The 16,414-nt window shown below is 36.2% G+C and overlaps 1 protein-coding gene across 1 annotated transcript; it reads left to right on the top strand.

Moving 5' to 3' along the window:
- The first annotated feature begins 6,995 nt into the window (after positions 1-6,995).
- On the top strand, positions 6,996-8,176 carry LOC122638800. Its single transcript, XM_043831647.1, has 2 exons — positions 6,996-7,865; positions 7,970-8,176. Exons 1-2 carry the CDS (start codon positions 6,996-6,998, stop codon positions 8,174-8,176), a joined length of 1,077 nt encoding a protein of 358 aa, XP_043687582.1.
- The last annotated feature ends 8,238 nt before the right edge of the window (positions 8,177-16,414 follow it).

Below are 16,414 nucleotides of genomic sequence, written 5' to 3'. Positions count from 1 at the left end.
ACATAAACAGTTTTGTAGTTCTAATGTAAACCATTCATTTTCAATAAACAGTTTTGGTTTGATTTTGACACCCGAGGGAATATTCGGGTGTGAGTGTGTTAGGACTGCACACCCATATGCAATGACATGTGTTTACTCAGTTAATACGTCCACGTCCGAAAAAACGATTGACTATAATAGAAATGGACAGGGTGACCTACAAATTTGTTTCTACAAACAAAAGAAAACAACCTACAAATTTGTGGACCACGTGAACTAAGAAGTTAATGGAAGGATGCCAAGTAGTGTTCAACCATGTGGGAAATGGGACCCATCTCGTATGGATGATAGCGCAAGTATGAAGGATGTGGTCGGAGATGAGAAGAGGTCCAACCGTCAAGCCCTACATAAATCGGAAATGAAATAATAAGGGACGCATGAAATTGAAACATAAACACATGCACGTCACGTTTAATGAATTGACCTGACGGCGAGAGAATTTTTATCCTCTCCTGTTACAGCATAGTGTTGTAACGCATCATGCAGCGCTGCAAATATCATGTGGCACAACAGGTCCTACATGGTGCACATGACCTCTACAGCTGTCGCACGATGCATTACAGCACGGTGCTGTAACAAGAGAAGATAACGATTCAACGGCAAGGGACATGTATTGTCTCTTGGCTGGGGCTTTGGAGTGGAGCATAAAACAGTAAGATAACACGTTCAATCATGGTTTGCCTATAATTTTGTAAGAGACTAAAAAACCTAATCCACACTACTCTCATGTGGAAGTTTTGTCATGTCCTCTCACATCGTGTACATGTGGATTTGATACATATATTTTTTAGACCATATGAATCTCGATGATTGGTGGAATTCACTAACACATTTGACGAATGGGAATTCATGTATTACTCATTTAATTCTTTTATTTTTCAAATTACCCTTGGTTAGAATATCAAACAACAACAAAACAATATATAATGCACCATATCACTTAAATTAAACCCTCAAATGAACTATTTTGAACCAACTCATGGTTCAACCCATAAATTAGCATGAACCCCACTCAAAACCTTAGACCTTGACCTTTAATTAAAATCACTATTCAGATAGTGCATATGCATACCTTAATTTTTACATATGACCATTTTATGTAATGATGGAATCAAATCTTATAAATAACAAGACTTGTGCATGTCATAAATAATAAAATAATATTCCACACGTTATTGGCCGAGGCCTCAAAGGATTGGACTTCTCTTGTACCAAATTCGTCACTGGCCAAAGCCTCAGTTCTCTTTTTATCATTTCTCTTTATTTATGCTTTTTCGTTTCTTATGATGAGTCCTCTTTATTAGTTATCTTTCATTTATGCTATTCATTCTCTTACATGTAAATAACATATTCTTTCATTTCACTTGAATAATCAAGTATCAATATAATCATGTTTTCAATCATGCTCTATTCGTATTACCGTAAAAAAAAAAAAAATCATGCTCTATTCATTTTCTTTCATTCAGTTAAACACATATTATATAGATTCTGCATAATGGTAACATTCATCCAATTACACATAAACATATGCTTCATTAAAATTAATATTATGTACTAAGATAAATAGTAATTATTATCACACATCATTCATACGTTGCATTCATATGTAACCATCAATTGAGTTAGACCACTCACCTCTATTCAATACGTATCTGATTCGTCACAAAATCCAATCAATCTTTGAAATCACCAAATTCTTGATTAAAGATGTAGTCTTACAGTGAAAATATGCTATTTAGGTGTGGTTTTAAACACCTAATAGTACCTTAATAAACATTGAATGAAACCCCAAAGAAAACATTCAAGATTGGCATTTACAAGGTAGCTGGGCGGACCAAACTACAAAATTTGTGCTCTGTCCTCGAACTTTTCAGGGGGTTTTTTACCCTTTTCTGTATAGTTAGAGAAAAAATGCTATTTCACAAAACATGTATCTCTACGAGTCTACTTTCATACAATACAACCTTTGAATCACTCAATTTCAATCTAAAATGAGTGACATTCTCACTATACATGGGTCAATCTGTTCGAAAATGAAAAATACAGCATGAATGGGGTTCAATCATGGGTGTTTCAATACCCAAATCATAATACGTCAATTAAATCGTCAAAACACTTCATTTTAAGCATTCTAAACATGATAGTATGCTCATTTAACACATAAATCAACTAATGAATCCAATTGAAGATTTGAGAAGGATTTACCTTGTTCTTGACAAGTTCTTCCCAAAACATTGGTTTTGAGCTCTTTAACCTTTAATTCCTTCAAAGATTCAAAACCATTCTACAAACCCTTGTAAATGCAATATAAACACATTATAAACATTACATACAAACCACCAATTCCATGAATCAAGCACTGTTTCAAAACCAAATCTTCCCGTAGGCAACTCAAAAATAACCCAAGCTCTGACATAATCCTTGCATCAAACCACAGTTTCATTACTATTTAATCATTCTAACATCATTCCATCAAACCTCAACGGGAACCAAACAAAAATGCAAGGATCCTTACTTCAACTTTGAGCCATTCTTTAAGAAATAAGTTTAGCAACCTCCTCTTATGCTCCATTCACCATTGTGAATCCATAATCATGAAAAGCCCTCTCTTAGTCCTTGAAATTTCAGCAAGATTTATTACGCCTCCATCAAGAACTCTCTCTCTAAACATTTTTTTTTCTACAATGTTGATCGAATGAACCCTAACTCCTCAAAACTTAATTTCAAAACCTAAAATGATATATTGGTAAATTCTCTAAACTTCAAGTGGAAACCAATTATGCCCATTTTAGATTCTCTCTCCACTAACCAAAACAACTAATAGGGTTCTTGTATGATCTAAGAAAACTTTATTTTTTTCTTTCATCAATACCCTTTATTATAGGATCTTTATCACCTCCATTTGTCGACCGGTCCAGCTTCCCATTCCTTCAACAAAGAGGGGCTGAAATGACCTCTCTACCCATTGCCCAAACACCCTACCCGGGTGGGGTCCACCATCCCCCTATTAGAGGAACTGGGGAACTGGGCCGGTCAGCAAACTGGAGGTGATAATTTTCCTTTATTATATCCTCTAGTTTCCATTCATAAATTATAGGGTTTTTGTCAAATGTCCCCATGAAAATGTCCATTTGTCCAAATGCCCCCTTGAAACTTTTCTAATTGTAAACTCCCCCTTACTTTCTACACACTCTAGCAAATTGGTCCGTTCCATTAGAACAGAACGGTAAGTGCAAACGGATGGAGGTTTTTGATCATTCTACCCTTAAAAGGTAGAATGACTAAACTAACCCTCACTTACGTGCACACATATGAACGTTAGAGACCCAACTGCCTCTTCAATCCTGCAACTCATCTTCCAAAAGCTTGGTGAGGACGAAATGAAGCAGTAGACCTACAACTGCAGCAAGTTCGTTTGAATCGGCGGCAAAATCTTCATCATTCTTGCGGCAAGATCTTCTTCATTCTTGAGGCAAGTTCTTCATCTTGCAGCAAGTTCGTTTGAATAACCTGCAAATCTTAGAGGCAAAAATCATCTCATTCTTCTAATTTCACTACCAGAGGACTTCATATACACTGTAAGTGAGAACCCCTAAGAAACTAAGGTTTGAGAAGTTAAAATTAAGTTTTTTTTTGTGAATCTGAAATTTAGGGTTTATTTTAGGTGAAATAGGTTTAGGGTTTTTTTTATTTTTATTCAATTGGTTCAATTTATTATGATTTTAGTCTAAATTAGCTTACATTTGGCGTAAAGAGAGATTTTTCATTATTACAAAATAATGATGTATGCAATTTTATGTTTTAAGTCACTGTAATAGAGTTCCTGGAACCACGTTCAGCGAAAATTAAGGATGTTGTTCTTGGTAGTTTCACAAGTTAAAATAACTCTAAAGAAACCAGAATACATTAGCAGTTACCATACCTCCCATAGTTCCTTATTGTGGTAAGGGATCCAAATTGTATCTTAAGATCCCATGGAAATGTTAAAGTTATCTATGATGATCTTTCCCTCTGCTGGATCCACATGGTGAAACAGAGAACTGATCAAAGTAGTTTTCTCACTACCAGTGCGACCCACAATACCAATCTTATGTCTGATCCCGGCAAGAACAAGTGGAGTATCAATCCTATATCTGATCTGCTTGACAACAATTCTTTAGTGTATCCTTTTTTCATGAATTATTATGCTTAAATCACACTTATGCAGAGACACATTCTTACAAATAAGTTACCTTCAAATCACGGAACTCTTCTATGACTTCAAGGGCTTCACTGGGTATATGCATGTACTAGTTTAGCCTTTCAATAGAAATGATGTAATCTGCTGGCAAACACTGGTTTTGAACAAAGATGTAAGCCTGTATCGTATGTATTCATAGACAAGAATCTTTTCCCCTTCTTCTATGCGACAACCCAAAAGCTTCACAAGATTTTTATGTTGAAGTCTCATTATTAGCAGAACTTCATTGAACTTCATTCATAAATTCCTCTAAACCTTGATCAGAACTGATTGAAAGCCTCTTAATTGCTACTTCTCGTCCATCTGGTAGTGTTCCCTGAAATAACCAGATTACTCTTCTTAATTAGAAACATAGTGAGGCATATACTGGTTACCCAAAAACATTTGGGAATTATGATTAGAGAAATCCTAGCTATTACCTTAAAAACTAGGCCAAGACCTCCCTGTCCAAGCTTTTTTGGTTATAAATTCATTCAAGCGAAGGATTGTTTGCAAAATAGCTGATACTTGCTGTATACAATTTCCTGTCACTAGAAAATAAATGAAGAGGCATTTTAAATGTGCAAATTGTGAGATTTAAAGGAAAGTGACTGATGGGGGGGGGGGGGGAAGAACAATACTCTTCAACACCTACTACTGCAAGTTTTGCTAATAGCACTAGTAGTTCTGGGAATTACTAATACTGTGTTTGGTTCCAACTTAAATGAGACCACTTTTTTGATGAAACACAAATGAGACCACTTATCATTTATAGAAGAGGTGAAGACCTTTTTATTTAGGGACCTAGTTTTCCTACATGGATGTTAAGGAATGATTCTCCTCTCCTGCTTCATGGCAGGTAAAAGGATGCTGAAATCTTCTGAAAAGGAATCTCAAATGCCAAATTTCAGTTCCAAGTGGAATAACTTTTTAGACAAAATTTAACTGTTATGAATTTAAAAACCAATTGGGTTACTCAAAACATCATTTACTATATGAAATCATTTGTTAAATGAAATATTGATTATAAGAGGGCCAACTGTAGTTGAAAACTTGATTTCATTTCTAATCTTATATAAAAACCAGTCATGAATCATGGCTCAAGACATGAGTCCATCTGCCTTCAAATGCTGTGGAAGGATCAGAAACAGTGTTGAGATTGTTCTGAAACAAACTACCAAGTGTGTAATTTGCAGTACTATTAGAACAAAAGGGATATGGAGCATCAGGGGTTATGGTCTTATGGACCTCACCTCACTTCAGCTTCATTTCATCATACATACGTGTTCTCCCAAAAAAAAAAGCCATTGAAAGGGTTAGTTGGCACTTGGCAATGAGAAAAAATTGTGTAGAAATAGCAATGGGGTTTGTAAAAACAGGCTTTTTGAACCTTTTTTTGGGTTGGTCTTAGAAGTCAGATCTCAGTCCAATGTTATTCTCTCTTAATAGTGTAATCTTAAAACTGATTTGTTAAAGTGTTTGTGCACGTTTTTGTCTGCTTGAATGTTTTGTGATTATTTTGTGTCATGTTTCTATCTTATTATGATTATGATTATCTATAAACTGCTTATGTGTATGATTACAGGCATAAATTTATAGAATGGCTGATAGATATTGCATGTTGGTGTACCATTATAATGTGAGGGCTGAATCTAAGGTGGTAGAAGAGGACAGGTTTGATTACCTTAAGATGATTGGGGATATATACAACTCAGTTTTGAACCATATACCCAAGGGAAGATCTGTCATCTTCTCAGTGAAATACAGAACAACAGATGTGATTACAGATGTAGATTTGAAATGTGACAGAGATGTAATTAAGATGTTTGTTGAGTTTGAGGATAAGGAGGAAATACATCTTCATGTTTACGATGTGCAAGTTCTTGAGCCAACTGAATGTACTACCATCAATGGACACACATTGGGAGTGATTGGTGGTGATACTGCAATAGGTAGGCCAGAAAGGGATGCAGAATTGCTTACTCCTCTTGATTTGTGTGACACCCAAAATCAGAGAGAAGCTAATTTTAGTAGGCCACCAAAAGCACCTGTACATAGGGGTGGTTCAACTTCAAGAGTAGCTACACCCACAGTAAGCAGGGGGTTCACCCAAAGCAAGGAGAGAGGCCATATCCACAGTTGCCAGGGGGGTTCACCCACAGCAAGGAGAGAGGGCATATCCACAGTTGGCAGGGGGTTTCACTCACATCAAGGAGAGAGGGTATAACCACAGTTGGCAGGGGGTTCACTCACAACAAGGAGTGGGAGATGCATTACACCCACTGTGGAGATTGCTTCTGTGAGGTCTGATTGTACACACACTGCTGTTCTTGGAGAAAGACATAGTACTACTCATGTTGGTGTCTCATTTTTCAATGAAACTAGTGCAACATTGAGTGAAACTGGTATGCGTTTTGAAGAGGTTGGCATGTCAGGTAGATGTGTAAGCAGAGGTGGTGGCTTTCTTAGTGCTTTAACCACAACTGCTACTACTATTGAGGCAGATGTTCCTTCACCTATTGATGTACCTGACAATGACAAAGGAGTAGAAGAGGATGTTACTGACACATCAGATGATGATTACTTGGCAAGAGAATCAGATGAAATGTCTGATAGTACAAGTAACAGTGAAGATGCCTCATGATTTGAAGATGAAGGAAATGAGGAAATAAGAGAGCAGAATAGCAATGAAACAAATACAGAATGTGAGTCTGAAAAGGGGGATGAACTGTCTAACATGGAGGGTATTGTAGACCAACAGATTGTATTGAGTGTTGGTCAAGAGTTTAGAAATGTTCACCATTTTAGAGAGGTGTTGCAGGAATATGAAGTTCAAGAGAGTATTCAAGTGTTGAAGAAGAAAAATGATAAGAATAGAGTTACTGGAATCTGTAGTGGGAAAGGTTGCCCATGGAGGTTTCATGCTTCACCCAATAGTGATGGGATCACCTTTGTGATCAGGACATTGAATACCAATCACACTTGTCAAAGGTCCAGGTTAAAAAACAAGGGTGTAAGTGCAACATGGATAGTAAAGAAATTGGCTCCCAATCTTAGGGCAGACCCAGAAATGAGCATCCAAGCAATGGAAGAGTTGTTGAAAGAACAATATGGTGTGACAGTTTATCGCAGTAAACTGTACAGAGCTAAATGGATTGTCAATGAAGAAACTGATGAGAACCATGCAAGGACATACAAGAAGTTAGAAAATTATGGATTTATGGTTAAGAAGAGAAACCCCGGGACAGAATATGTGATTGAGTACCAGAATGCAAATATATATGGAGAAGATCAACATGGAGTGATAATGGCCAATCCACAATTTAAGCGACTGTTTATATGCTTTGATGCATGTAGGAAAGGCTTCTTGAAGGGATGTAGGTCATTCATTGGCCTTGATGGCTGTCATTTAAAGGAAGTATATGGTGGAGTCTTGGTTTCAGCAATTTCAATTGATGGGAACAATGGAATGTTTTCCCTTACATATAGTGTGGTTGAAACAGAGTGTAAAGACAGTTGGTTGTTCTTCCTGCATCACTTACTTGGGTGCATTGGATCAGTCACTCCTACTGGGGAACCATTTACATTCATGACAGACAAACAAAAAGTAAGTTGTTCTTTGATATCAACATATATTTCTGTGTTATTCTTGAGATTCATTTTTATTCCAATAATATTGAGTGATTTATTGATTTTTATTTTGATTTGTAGGGTCTTATTGAAGCGATTGGAATGAAGTTCCCAGTAGCACATCATAGGCACTACAGCAGGCATCTATATAATAATTTCAAGTCACAGTTTGGGGGAGGGCTTGCATTGAGGGGATATTTCTGGGCTGCAAGTAAATCATATAATGCTATTGGTTTTCAAAGGGCTATGAATGCCATGAAAGAAGAGAAGGCAGCAGCATATGCATGATTGATGAAGACTCCTGTTAGTATGTGGGCAAGACATGCATTTGATCACAAAGCCAAGAGTGATCATATTACCAATAATATGATAGAGTCATTCAATCAGTGGGTTGGATCCTATAAGAGCAAGTCAATACTTACCTTAGTTGATCAAATTAGATTGAAATTGATGGGTAGGTTTCAGAAAAGGTATGCTAAGGGTTGCAGCAATGAAGATGTGTTAACTCCCAGAATGAAAAAGAAGCTTGATATGTTGCAGAAAGATGTGAGGTACTGTCATGCAATATATGTTGGAGCAGATGAGTATGAGGTGCAAGATGGTCTAAATAGCTATGTGGTTAACCTAAAAAATAAGAGCTGTGAATGTGGAGTCTGGGTAGCAATTGGATTGCCATGTACACATGTTGGGTCAACTACTAATTGGACCAAAGTAGGACTGCTGGAGTGTTGTGATCCATATCTGACAATAGATAGATATTTTATGGCCAATGGTGAAATGATTCACCCACTATCTGATGTCAAAACTTTAGCTGACACTGCACTACTTTCTCCTGTTTTTAAGAGGTCAATTGGTAGACCTAGTAAAAATAGGAAGAGAGAAGCTGATGAGCCACTTAAAAGAAATAAGAAGATGAGGAGGAACCCCAGTAATATTTGTGACCGTTGCAAAGAATTTGGTCATAATAGGAAGACATGTAAGAGAGGTCCAGTAAAGGGTAAAGGAAAGAGGCCAGCTTCTTCTCAAAGCAGTGGTGTCAAGGTACTTATTGCTCTCATTAAAATGTTTGATTTTCATTCTATTGCTCACAATACAATTAGGTTTTGTTTATTTTCAATGAACTAGTATTGTTGGTTTCTTTTAGAGGAAAATCATTCATGAAGAACCAACTCTCTCTCTCAAAGGGTCACAAGGTCCTCTCAAAATTCAACTCCAACCTTGACTGTAGATGAACAAGATAAGGCTTTGGCTGAAAGAGCAAAGAGGGCTGCCAGAGAAAAGGCAAGGAGAATGGAAAAGAAAAGTCAAATATGATTTGGTATGTATGGTTTTGCTTAATATGCTACTCATTAGATGCATTGGTATTACATGTATAAGCAATCACTTATTTACTTAAGTTGATGTGATTCATCTATGTAGAGTAGTTGCTGTCAAGGGCTCATGGCTAGGACTTGCTATCAAGTATGGAGTTGCTGTCAAGGAAGTGTTGCTGTGAAGGAGGATATGTTGTCAAGTAGGAGGTGCTCAAGGCTAGGACTTGCTGTCAAGGATGGATTTGCTGTCAAGGAGGGGATGCTGTCAAAGAGGGTATGTTGTCAAGGAGGAGGTGCTGTCAAGAAGTAGATGCTGAAAATAGATTATTATTTTGAGTGTTTAATTTGTTGTGTATGGCATTTGACAACACATTATATGTAATATTATCATAACACTAAGATTGGGGTTTGGATTGATGCAAGAACAATGAGTTTTATGTATTTAAGTTGATGTCAAGGTTAGGATTGATGCAAGAACAATGAATGTTATGTGTTTAAGTTGATGTCCACAGTTGGGACAGATGGAAGAACAATGAACTCCTTGCTGTGTTTCCTTTTATCACATATGAACTCAACAAAGAAGCCAACTGTTTATTGAAGAATTTTCAAATTTTCATGTGTAGAGTTTTCAGATTTTCTTGGACTGATTCCATGGACTGATATCATGCACTGATATGATGTGAGTTTTCAGATTTTCATGAGTAAAGTTTTCAGATTTTCTTGGACTGATTCCATGGATTGATATCATGGACTACTATCATGTGTAGAGATTTCAAATTTTCAAATCCCTTGTGTATGGAAGCTCTCGGATTTCAGCAAATATAAGCAATTTTCTTATGATTTTAGTTCATTTATTCTCAATATTAAGTTATAAAACCCATTTTAGCTTCAAATTAAACTGTGAGAGAGTAGTTTGAGAGTGGATGACATAAAACCATTCATTCATTCAAATCTCAAAATTACATAAGACTACGCCAAGAAGGTTCACTTCAAATAACCCATAAAATGTACATTGATTCATTATAAACCCATAGGATCTACATTTTCATAATAATAACAAAAAGATTCACTACAAATAACCCTGCCATAACTACACACAATAACTTCAGTGCATCAGTTGACTTCTTCAGAGCCTTAACTCTATTCCTCAGACTGCAAAGCTCTTCACTCCTCTATGGTAGCATCCTCTGTTGCTCTTCCGCATTGTTTTCAATCATAATGCTTGGTGCATCATTGGTTAGGCCAACCTGACTTGTTTCACCCATTTGACTTGGATCACACCATTGAAAGAAGTTGCATTCACCCCTGAATTTGTCTTCACAATTGTAGCACAGTCTGCTTGGGTTCTCTAACGAGTTCGATACCCTCACAGCAGCTCTTTTCCTACAATGACATTGCTTGAAGGGATACTTCAAGTACCTTGATATGCTATCATTCACACTAACAGAAGGCATATTCCCTATTGGAAAAGCAAATGAAGTTATACCCATTAAACAAATCAATTAAAGCATGATATAATAAAGCCCATAGATTGTGTAATACAAATTTTTGCTGCCTATGAGATTTGGCTGAGACTCAGATAGGTTTATCCTTCAAATAGATTGTGTAATACAAATTTTTAAGAGACACAGTGATGTGAAACTGCTAATCATATGCTCCAAAACTATCCACAGACTTAACACATCAATTCCAATTGCTGTCAAGGGGTTGCTGTCAAGGAGTGGTAGCTGGCCAGGCCCAACAGACAGTCACCAATTTCTTGATTGCTAATTTTTTTAGGGTGTTTAGCCCCAGCACTATTATTCGATGGAGGTTGCCTTGCTTGGGTGGAGGCTTAGCATATGTGATGCTTAACCAAGGCAATTTGTGAGACTCTTGTGGAACTATTGTATTGTATTAGAAAAAAGAATATCAAAAGAGAAAAAGATATGGAACTCTCTTGCTGTTCATGAGAAAGCTCTGTGCTTTGGACATTATCATCATTTCCTACAACAATTTAAGCCAATTTTTCCCTTTCAATTTCTTTAACTTCTATTATTTCTCAGGAGAGAAGGATTACAGTGCAAATGGTGGAAAATAGGAAATTTTCTGGATGTTTAAGCTCTTTCACAGCATTGAAAGCAACTATCAACATGTGATGAATCATTCTGAAATTTTAAGTTTGACTTCATTTAACCAGATCTAACTATCAATCCCAGCTTTAGACAACTTCTACATCAGCTTTGAACCCCTCCGCTCTGTTTTATATTTTTGTGCTATCAATCCCAATCACTCCCTCTGAATTATCACCAAATTAGAATATCATTTTAATCATTTCAATCTCATTGTCATACATAAGCCTGGGTGAGGGTGCCACTAGGCAACAAATGATTATATGAGCTACTCAAAACAGAGTTATATGAGCAACATTAACTTCCATGGTTCCAGCAATGAAATCTGAGATGAGAAGAACATTGCTTCATGTACTTCTTAACTCATGGAATAGTGGGTCACGTTATAAAATTCCAATGCTGTGTGAGAAACAGTAATGGTGGATTCTTACAATCTTTCTATGCTGGAGCAACTGTAGCAGAAACAATAGTTACCTGAATGGAGACAGTCGTCTGCTGGTCTTGGTAAGTGGTGAAAACATGAGATTTCTTGGTAGGGAGTGTTACTGTTGCTGAGTAATTGGTGGCGCAGCTCCTCTCACGGTGAACCTTGTGGCGCAGCTCCTCTCACGGCGTCAAACATGGTGGTTGAGAACAGAGAAAAGAAACCTAGGGTTTTTCCTAAGGTGTTCTTTCCCTTGAGAAGAACATCTCTACGTTCATATTTGGGAAGTCAGGGTTTAATTTGGTCATTTGGTCATTTGGTCATTTTACCCTGAAAAGGGTATAATGGTCTGAAAGTAGTCAAAAACCTCCATCCGTTTGCACTTAACGTTCTGTTCTAACGGAACGGACCAATTTGCTACAGTGTGTAGAAAGTAAGGGAGAGTTTACAATTACAAAAGTTTCAAGGGGGCATTTGGACAAATGGGCATTTCCAGGGGGGCATTTGACAAAAACCCTAAATTATAATATGAGTTGAACCAAGAATCAACCCAACTTCAAACCATTGGTTCAAACCACCTATTGAACCAAAACCATTTATTAAAATCAATCATAGATGACATTGCATCATATAATCTTATAATACATCAAAAATATTAAAATAAAAAAATTACCTTACAAAAAGCCTCTCAAACACTAGATTTCATAACTATGTGCATCAAATCTCCTGAACCGATAAATAAATAGAATGAATATTAGAAATCATGAATCAGAGTATTACACAAGATATTTTAGAGCAAGGAAAATTTATCGTGAGAAATAAGCAAACAACCCAAAGTGGTGAATAATCACTACAAGAAAAGTGATTTTCGGCGACAGTAGAAAACTATTGCCAAAAATTCAATTACTGTCACCAAAAAAATGGATGACGGTAAATAAGTCCGTTGCCTTTCCGTGGGCGTTAATCCCGTAGCCGAAACTTAGCGACGGCAAAATTAAGGACATCTGATGGTGGATATATTTTTCGTGGCAGTTACTATATCACCGTCACTTTATATATTCTTGCCACGGTAAGTATTACCATCGTTATATTTAAAATTTTGCGACAGTTACTATTTTGCTGTCACCCTATTATTTATGGCGACGGTTATATTACCGTCATAATATATCAGTTTTGGTGACAAATAATATATTACAGTCGCCCTTTTGTTTTTTGTGACGACATAATACCTGTTATTAAAAATGATTTATACTAACGATAAATAATTACCATCACCAAAAGTTATTTTTTGAAAAAAAATTATTTAAAAATTTCAATTTTACTTTCACCTATAATTTCATCATTACATTCTACGTTTGTGTCCAAAAAATATCAAATAAACAACCATGAGACATAAGATCCATTGATTTCATTCAACTTTAAAAAGCGAATATACAATCATAAAATCCATTGTGTCTATTAAATTTCAAATATTACAACCATGAGATAGAAACCATAGGATCATAATTAAACTTCATCCTTCTACCCAAAAGAAAAGGTAAACTTCATCCCAAATGCTTGCAACTTGCTAGTGCCAAGCCAAAAAAATGCAGCTGCTTGGACTGGTACCTCCCAAAAAATTAAACTTCATCCCAAATGCTTGCAACTTGCTAGTGCCAAGCCAACAAAATGTAGCTGCGTGGACTAGTACCTACCAATATAAATCATAAGAGTAGAATTAGGAAAACAATATTTTTTTATGGTAAATTATCAAATGCCAAAGTCAATTGCAGAATATTTTTAACCAAATCAAAATCCACCACATAACTGATACTTTTTCACTTTTGTCACAGTGCTGAAATCCCAATGGATTTGGATCTGTCCATACATTTTTATACAGAATCCTCTATTGAGACTGATTGGACTTGTCCATTCATCCCAGCTTGCAATCCTTTGGCAATTACCTCTCAACATTGAGGAAATAGGCAAGGTGTCTGCTTTCATACCATCCAATCCAAGTACAGAAAAACCAGTTAGAAATGATGGGGTGGGGGACCTTCTTGGCCTTCTTTTCTAGAAATTTATACAGTGATAGAAAATCTGAATTTATATGCAAAATATGGAATGTTTGGTTGTGATTACTTTCATGTGTCAAGATTGATCTCAAAAAGGAGTTTGAACAATAAACTAAACCTCTGGAAGACAGAAAGCTAACTTATGTGCATGAATCAAAAGTTAATATATAGCATTTATAAGGCGGGACAATAACTCTAATACCATCAAAGATTAATTGCTTATTTCAATGAAAATAATAGTAGCACACCGATTGAAGTACTTTTACATGTATAGACATCAACGCGTATCTTATGAAGAGTGGAGAAATATATAGAATTATGAATTATGATTCAAATTCTTGAAATTTAAAGAGTGGAAAAATATATATATAAAAAGAACCTTCAATAGAGAGCACTTCTAAAAGGTTATAAAGTAGCCTTTGGTGCCCAGACTTTCACCTCCAGCTTCAAGGGTTGCACCACTTTCAATTCCAGATATTATGTAGATCTCCTCAAATTGCTTTGAAGCAATCTGAAATGTTGATCGAAGCCTGCCTTCACTGAGGAGGGAGGGTTTCATGTGCAGGTTAAAAATGTATAACAGGTCTTTCCTGTTCCTAAAATTATTACATACTAATGGTGTTCTTAGAAGTGAAGAGTCTTGTCACTATAAATTCTCTATCTATCTAGCCTTTCAATGCACTTGGTCCCATTGAAATAATGTATGGATGATTGTTGAACATATAGGTGAGTACGTGAGTTCCATGTGACCATAGGACTTCATAGTTCACACACATCTCATTAGCAAAATTTTGATTCCGAATGAAATAGGGAAATACGAATTCATTGTTTGGGAAAAGGGAGATCGAGGAGGTTCTCTAAGCAGGAAGCACAGAAAGGAATCTCCAACCGGACACTTGAATATCGTGCCTCTCACATGGTTTAATTCATTTGTTGTCAACTGCTAAATAGTGAAACGTTATACTTTACTAGGCATAGTGACATTTATAAAATGACCCTCATAAAAACATAATGGAGTATAGTATATAGGAGAGTTGGATAAGAATTATGTTCTTGGGACGTATTAACATCAGTAGGAAGTGGTAAAAAATTGAAATCGTAGGTCCACTTACAAATTAATTAGGTTAACAAAATGAGATTGAGAATTATCATAAAGAGATGGTGAAATGAGATATTCAGACCTAAAGCCCAAGGGTCCAATAACCAAGATTCTCTTAGTAAAATCACAAGATAAGAAAAGGTGTCATTCAATCTTGGGTGTAGGCCATGCCCAGACACAATGGGGGCTAAATGATCACCCCCCGTCCCTCATGAAAGGTGGAATTCTGCCCCCAAGATGCCAATGCGTAAGCGTGGCCCCTGTGCTCCCCCACAGAGAATGTTTTCCCTCTTCTTTATTACACAAGCAACAAGAGGGGTCAACAGGTAAGAAAGACGATATTCTAATCATAGTAAAAACTGCATTAGTAAATTACTTCAAGCAGTATATATGAAAAAAAGTTTTCAAATATTTATACAAGTTGCTGTCATCATATATACAATTAAGAGAGGAAGTACCACTTAACAGCAAGTGTTTAAAAATAATTTAGGAAGTGAAGTATACAACATGCTTTTCTTCAGCAATAACGAATCAATAATTTCAACAATTGTCAATGCACCTTCCGCATAGCCTGTTGAATATTTTATCGAGTGGAACAAAGGCTTCACACCTACTACTATATTCTAAATTGGAATTTGTTTCCTCCCATGTTTTCCCACCTACAATTCTCAATCTACATTTTCAAAAAATAAATAAAAGTAAAAAGACCGCTGCCAAGGGCGTGCCCTCTCCCTTTCTGAAGGGTGTGGGTAGCCTTCCTAATTCTAAATCTGTAAAAAACTAGAGTCATTATCAAACACACAAATCACATGAAAACAACTTCCGCACAAGCAAGGAAACCTCTCTCTCACGTATCTTTCTTTCTAAATAAAAAAAAAACTCCCAAGCTAGAATCATGGAAGGCCCTCTTTTAAGCCCAATAAAATTATAAAAATAATATTTAACTCTACCTCTCAAGAATGGAACCTTAGACCTCTATCCATTTGAACTAAATGTCCAACCACTAGGCTAAACTACAAGTTATGCTATATACATACAAAGTCAAATAATTATCCTAATTATTCCTTATTACATATTAGGCAAAATAATAACATAATTCAAAATAAAGAGGCACACTAGGGTTCACTACTTATCAAGATTATGTAAATGCAACTCCCAATCAGCCCAAATTTCTCACACTCCAACTTGCCCTAACCCTGAAATAGGTGAAAAGATAATAATACCCTTAGATAAAATTTAGGATTTTACACATATTGAAAGGCATAATTGTTTTGTTTTTTATACCTCTGACTTCTTTCTCTATTTCTTGGATGAGGGGCATGAGAGGTTGACGCCTAACCCTGATTGAACCTTTTGTCTTCTTGATACACAACTTTTCTTTTGCCTTTGGCTTGATATGAGATTCTCTTATTATAGCCTAGTCCCTCTTTGTCCAGAGGTCTTTTTTATGGTGTACCAATTAGAGCATCTAATGATTTTTGTCCTTTGGTAAAGGTATATAGAGTAGTCGTCAATTTTTCATTCT

This window comes from Telopea speciosissima, chromosome 9 (assembly GCF_018873765.1).
Source record: "Telopea speciosissima isolate NSW1024214 ecotype Mountain lineage chromosome 9, Tspe_v1, whole genome shotgun sequence".
Taxonomy (NCBI): domain Eukaryota; kingdom Viridiplantae; phylum Streptophyta; class Magnoliopsida; order Proteales; family Proteaceae; genus Telopea; species Telopea speciosissima.
Note: the sequence above shows the minus strand (reverse complement) of the source record. Positions and strands in the feature narration are given on the sequence as shown.

Bases quoted from the DNA above. Each gene is read 5' to 3' on its own strand.
- LOC122638800 (XM_043831647.1), top strand. From the start codon at position 6,996: ATGGAGGGTATTGTAGACCAACAGATTGTATTGAGTGTTGGTCAAGAG. The intron at 7,866-7,969 runs GTAAGTTGTTCT...TTTGATTTGTAG, and splicing joins TCATGACAGACAAACAAAAA to GGTCTTATTGAAGCGATTGG.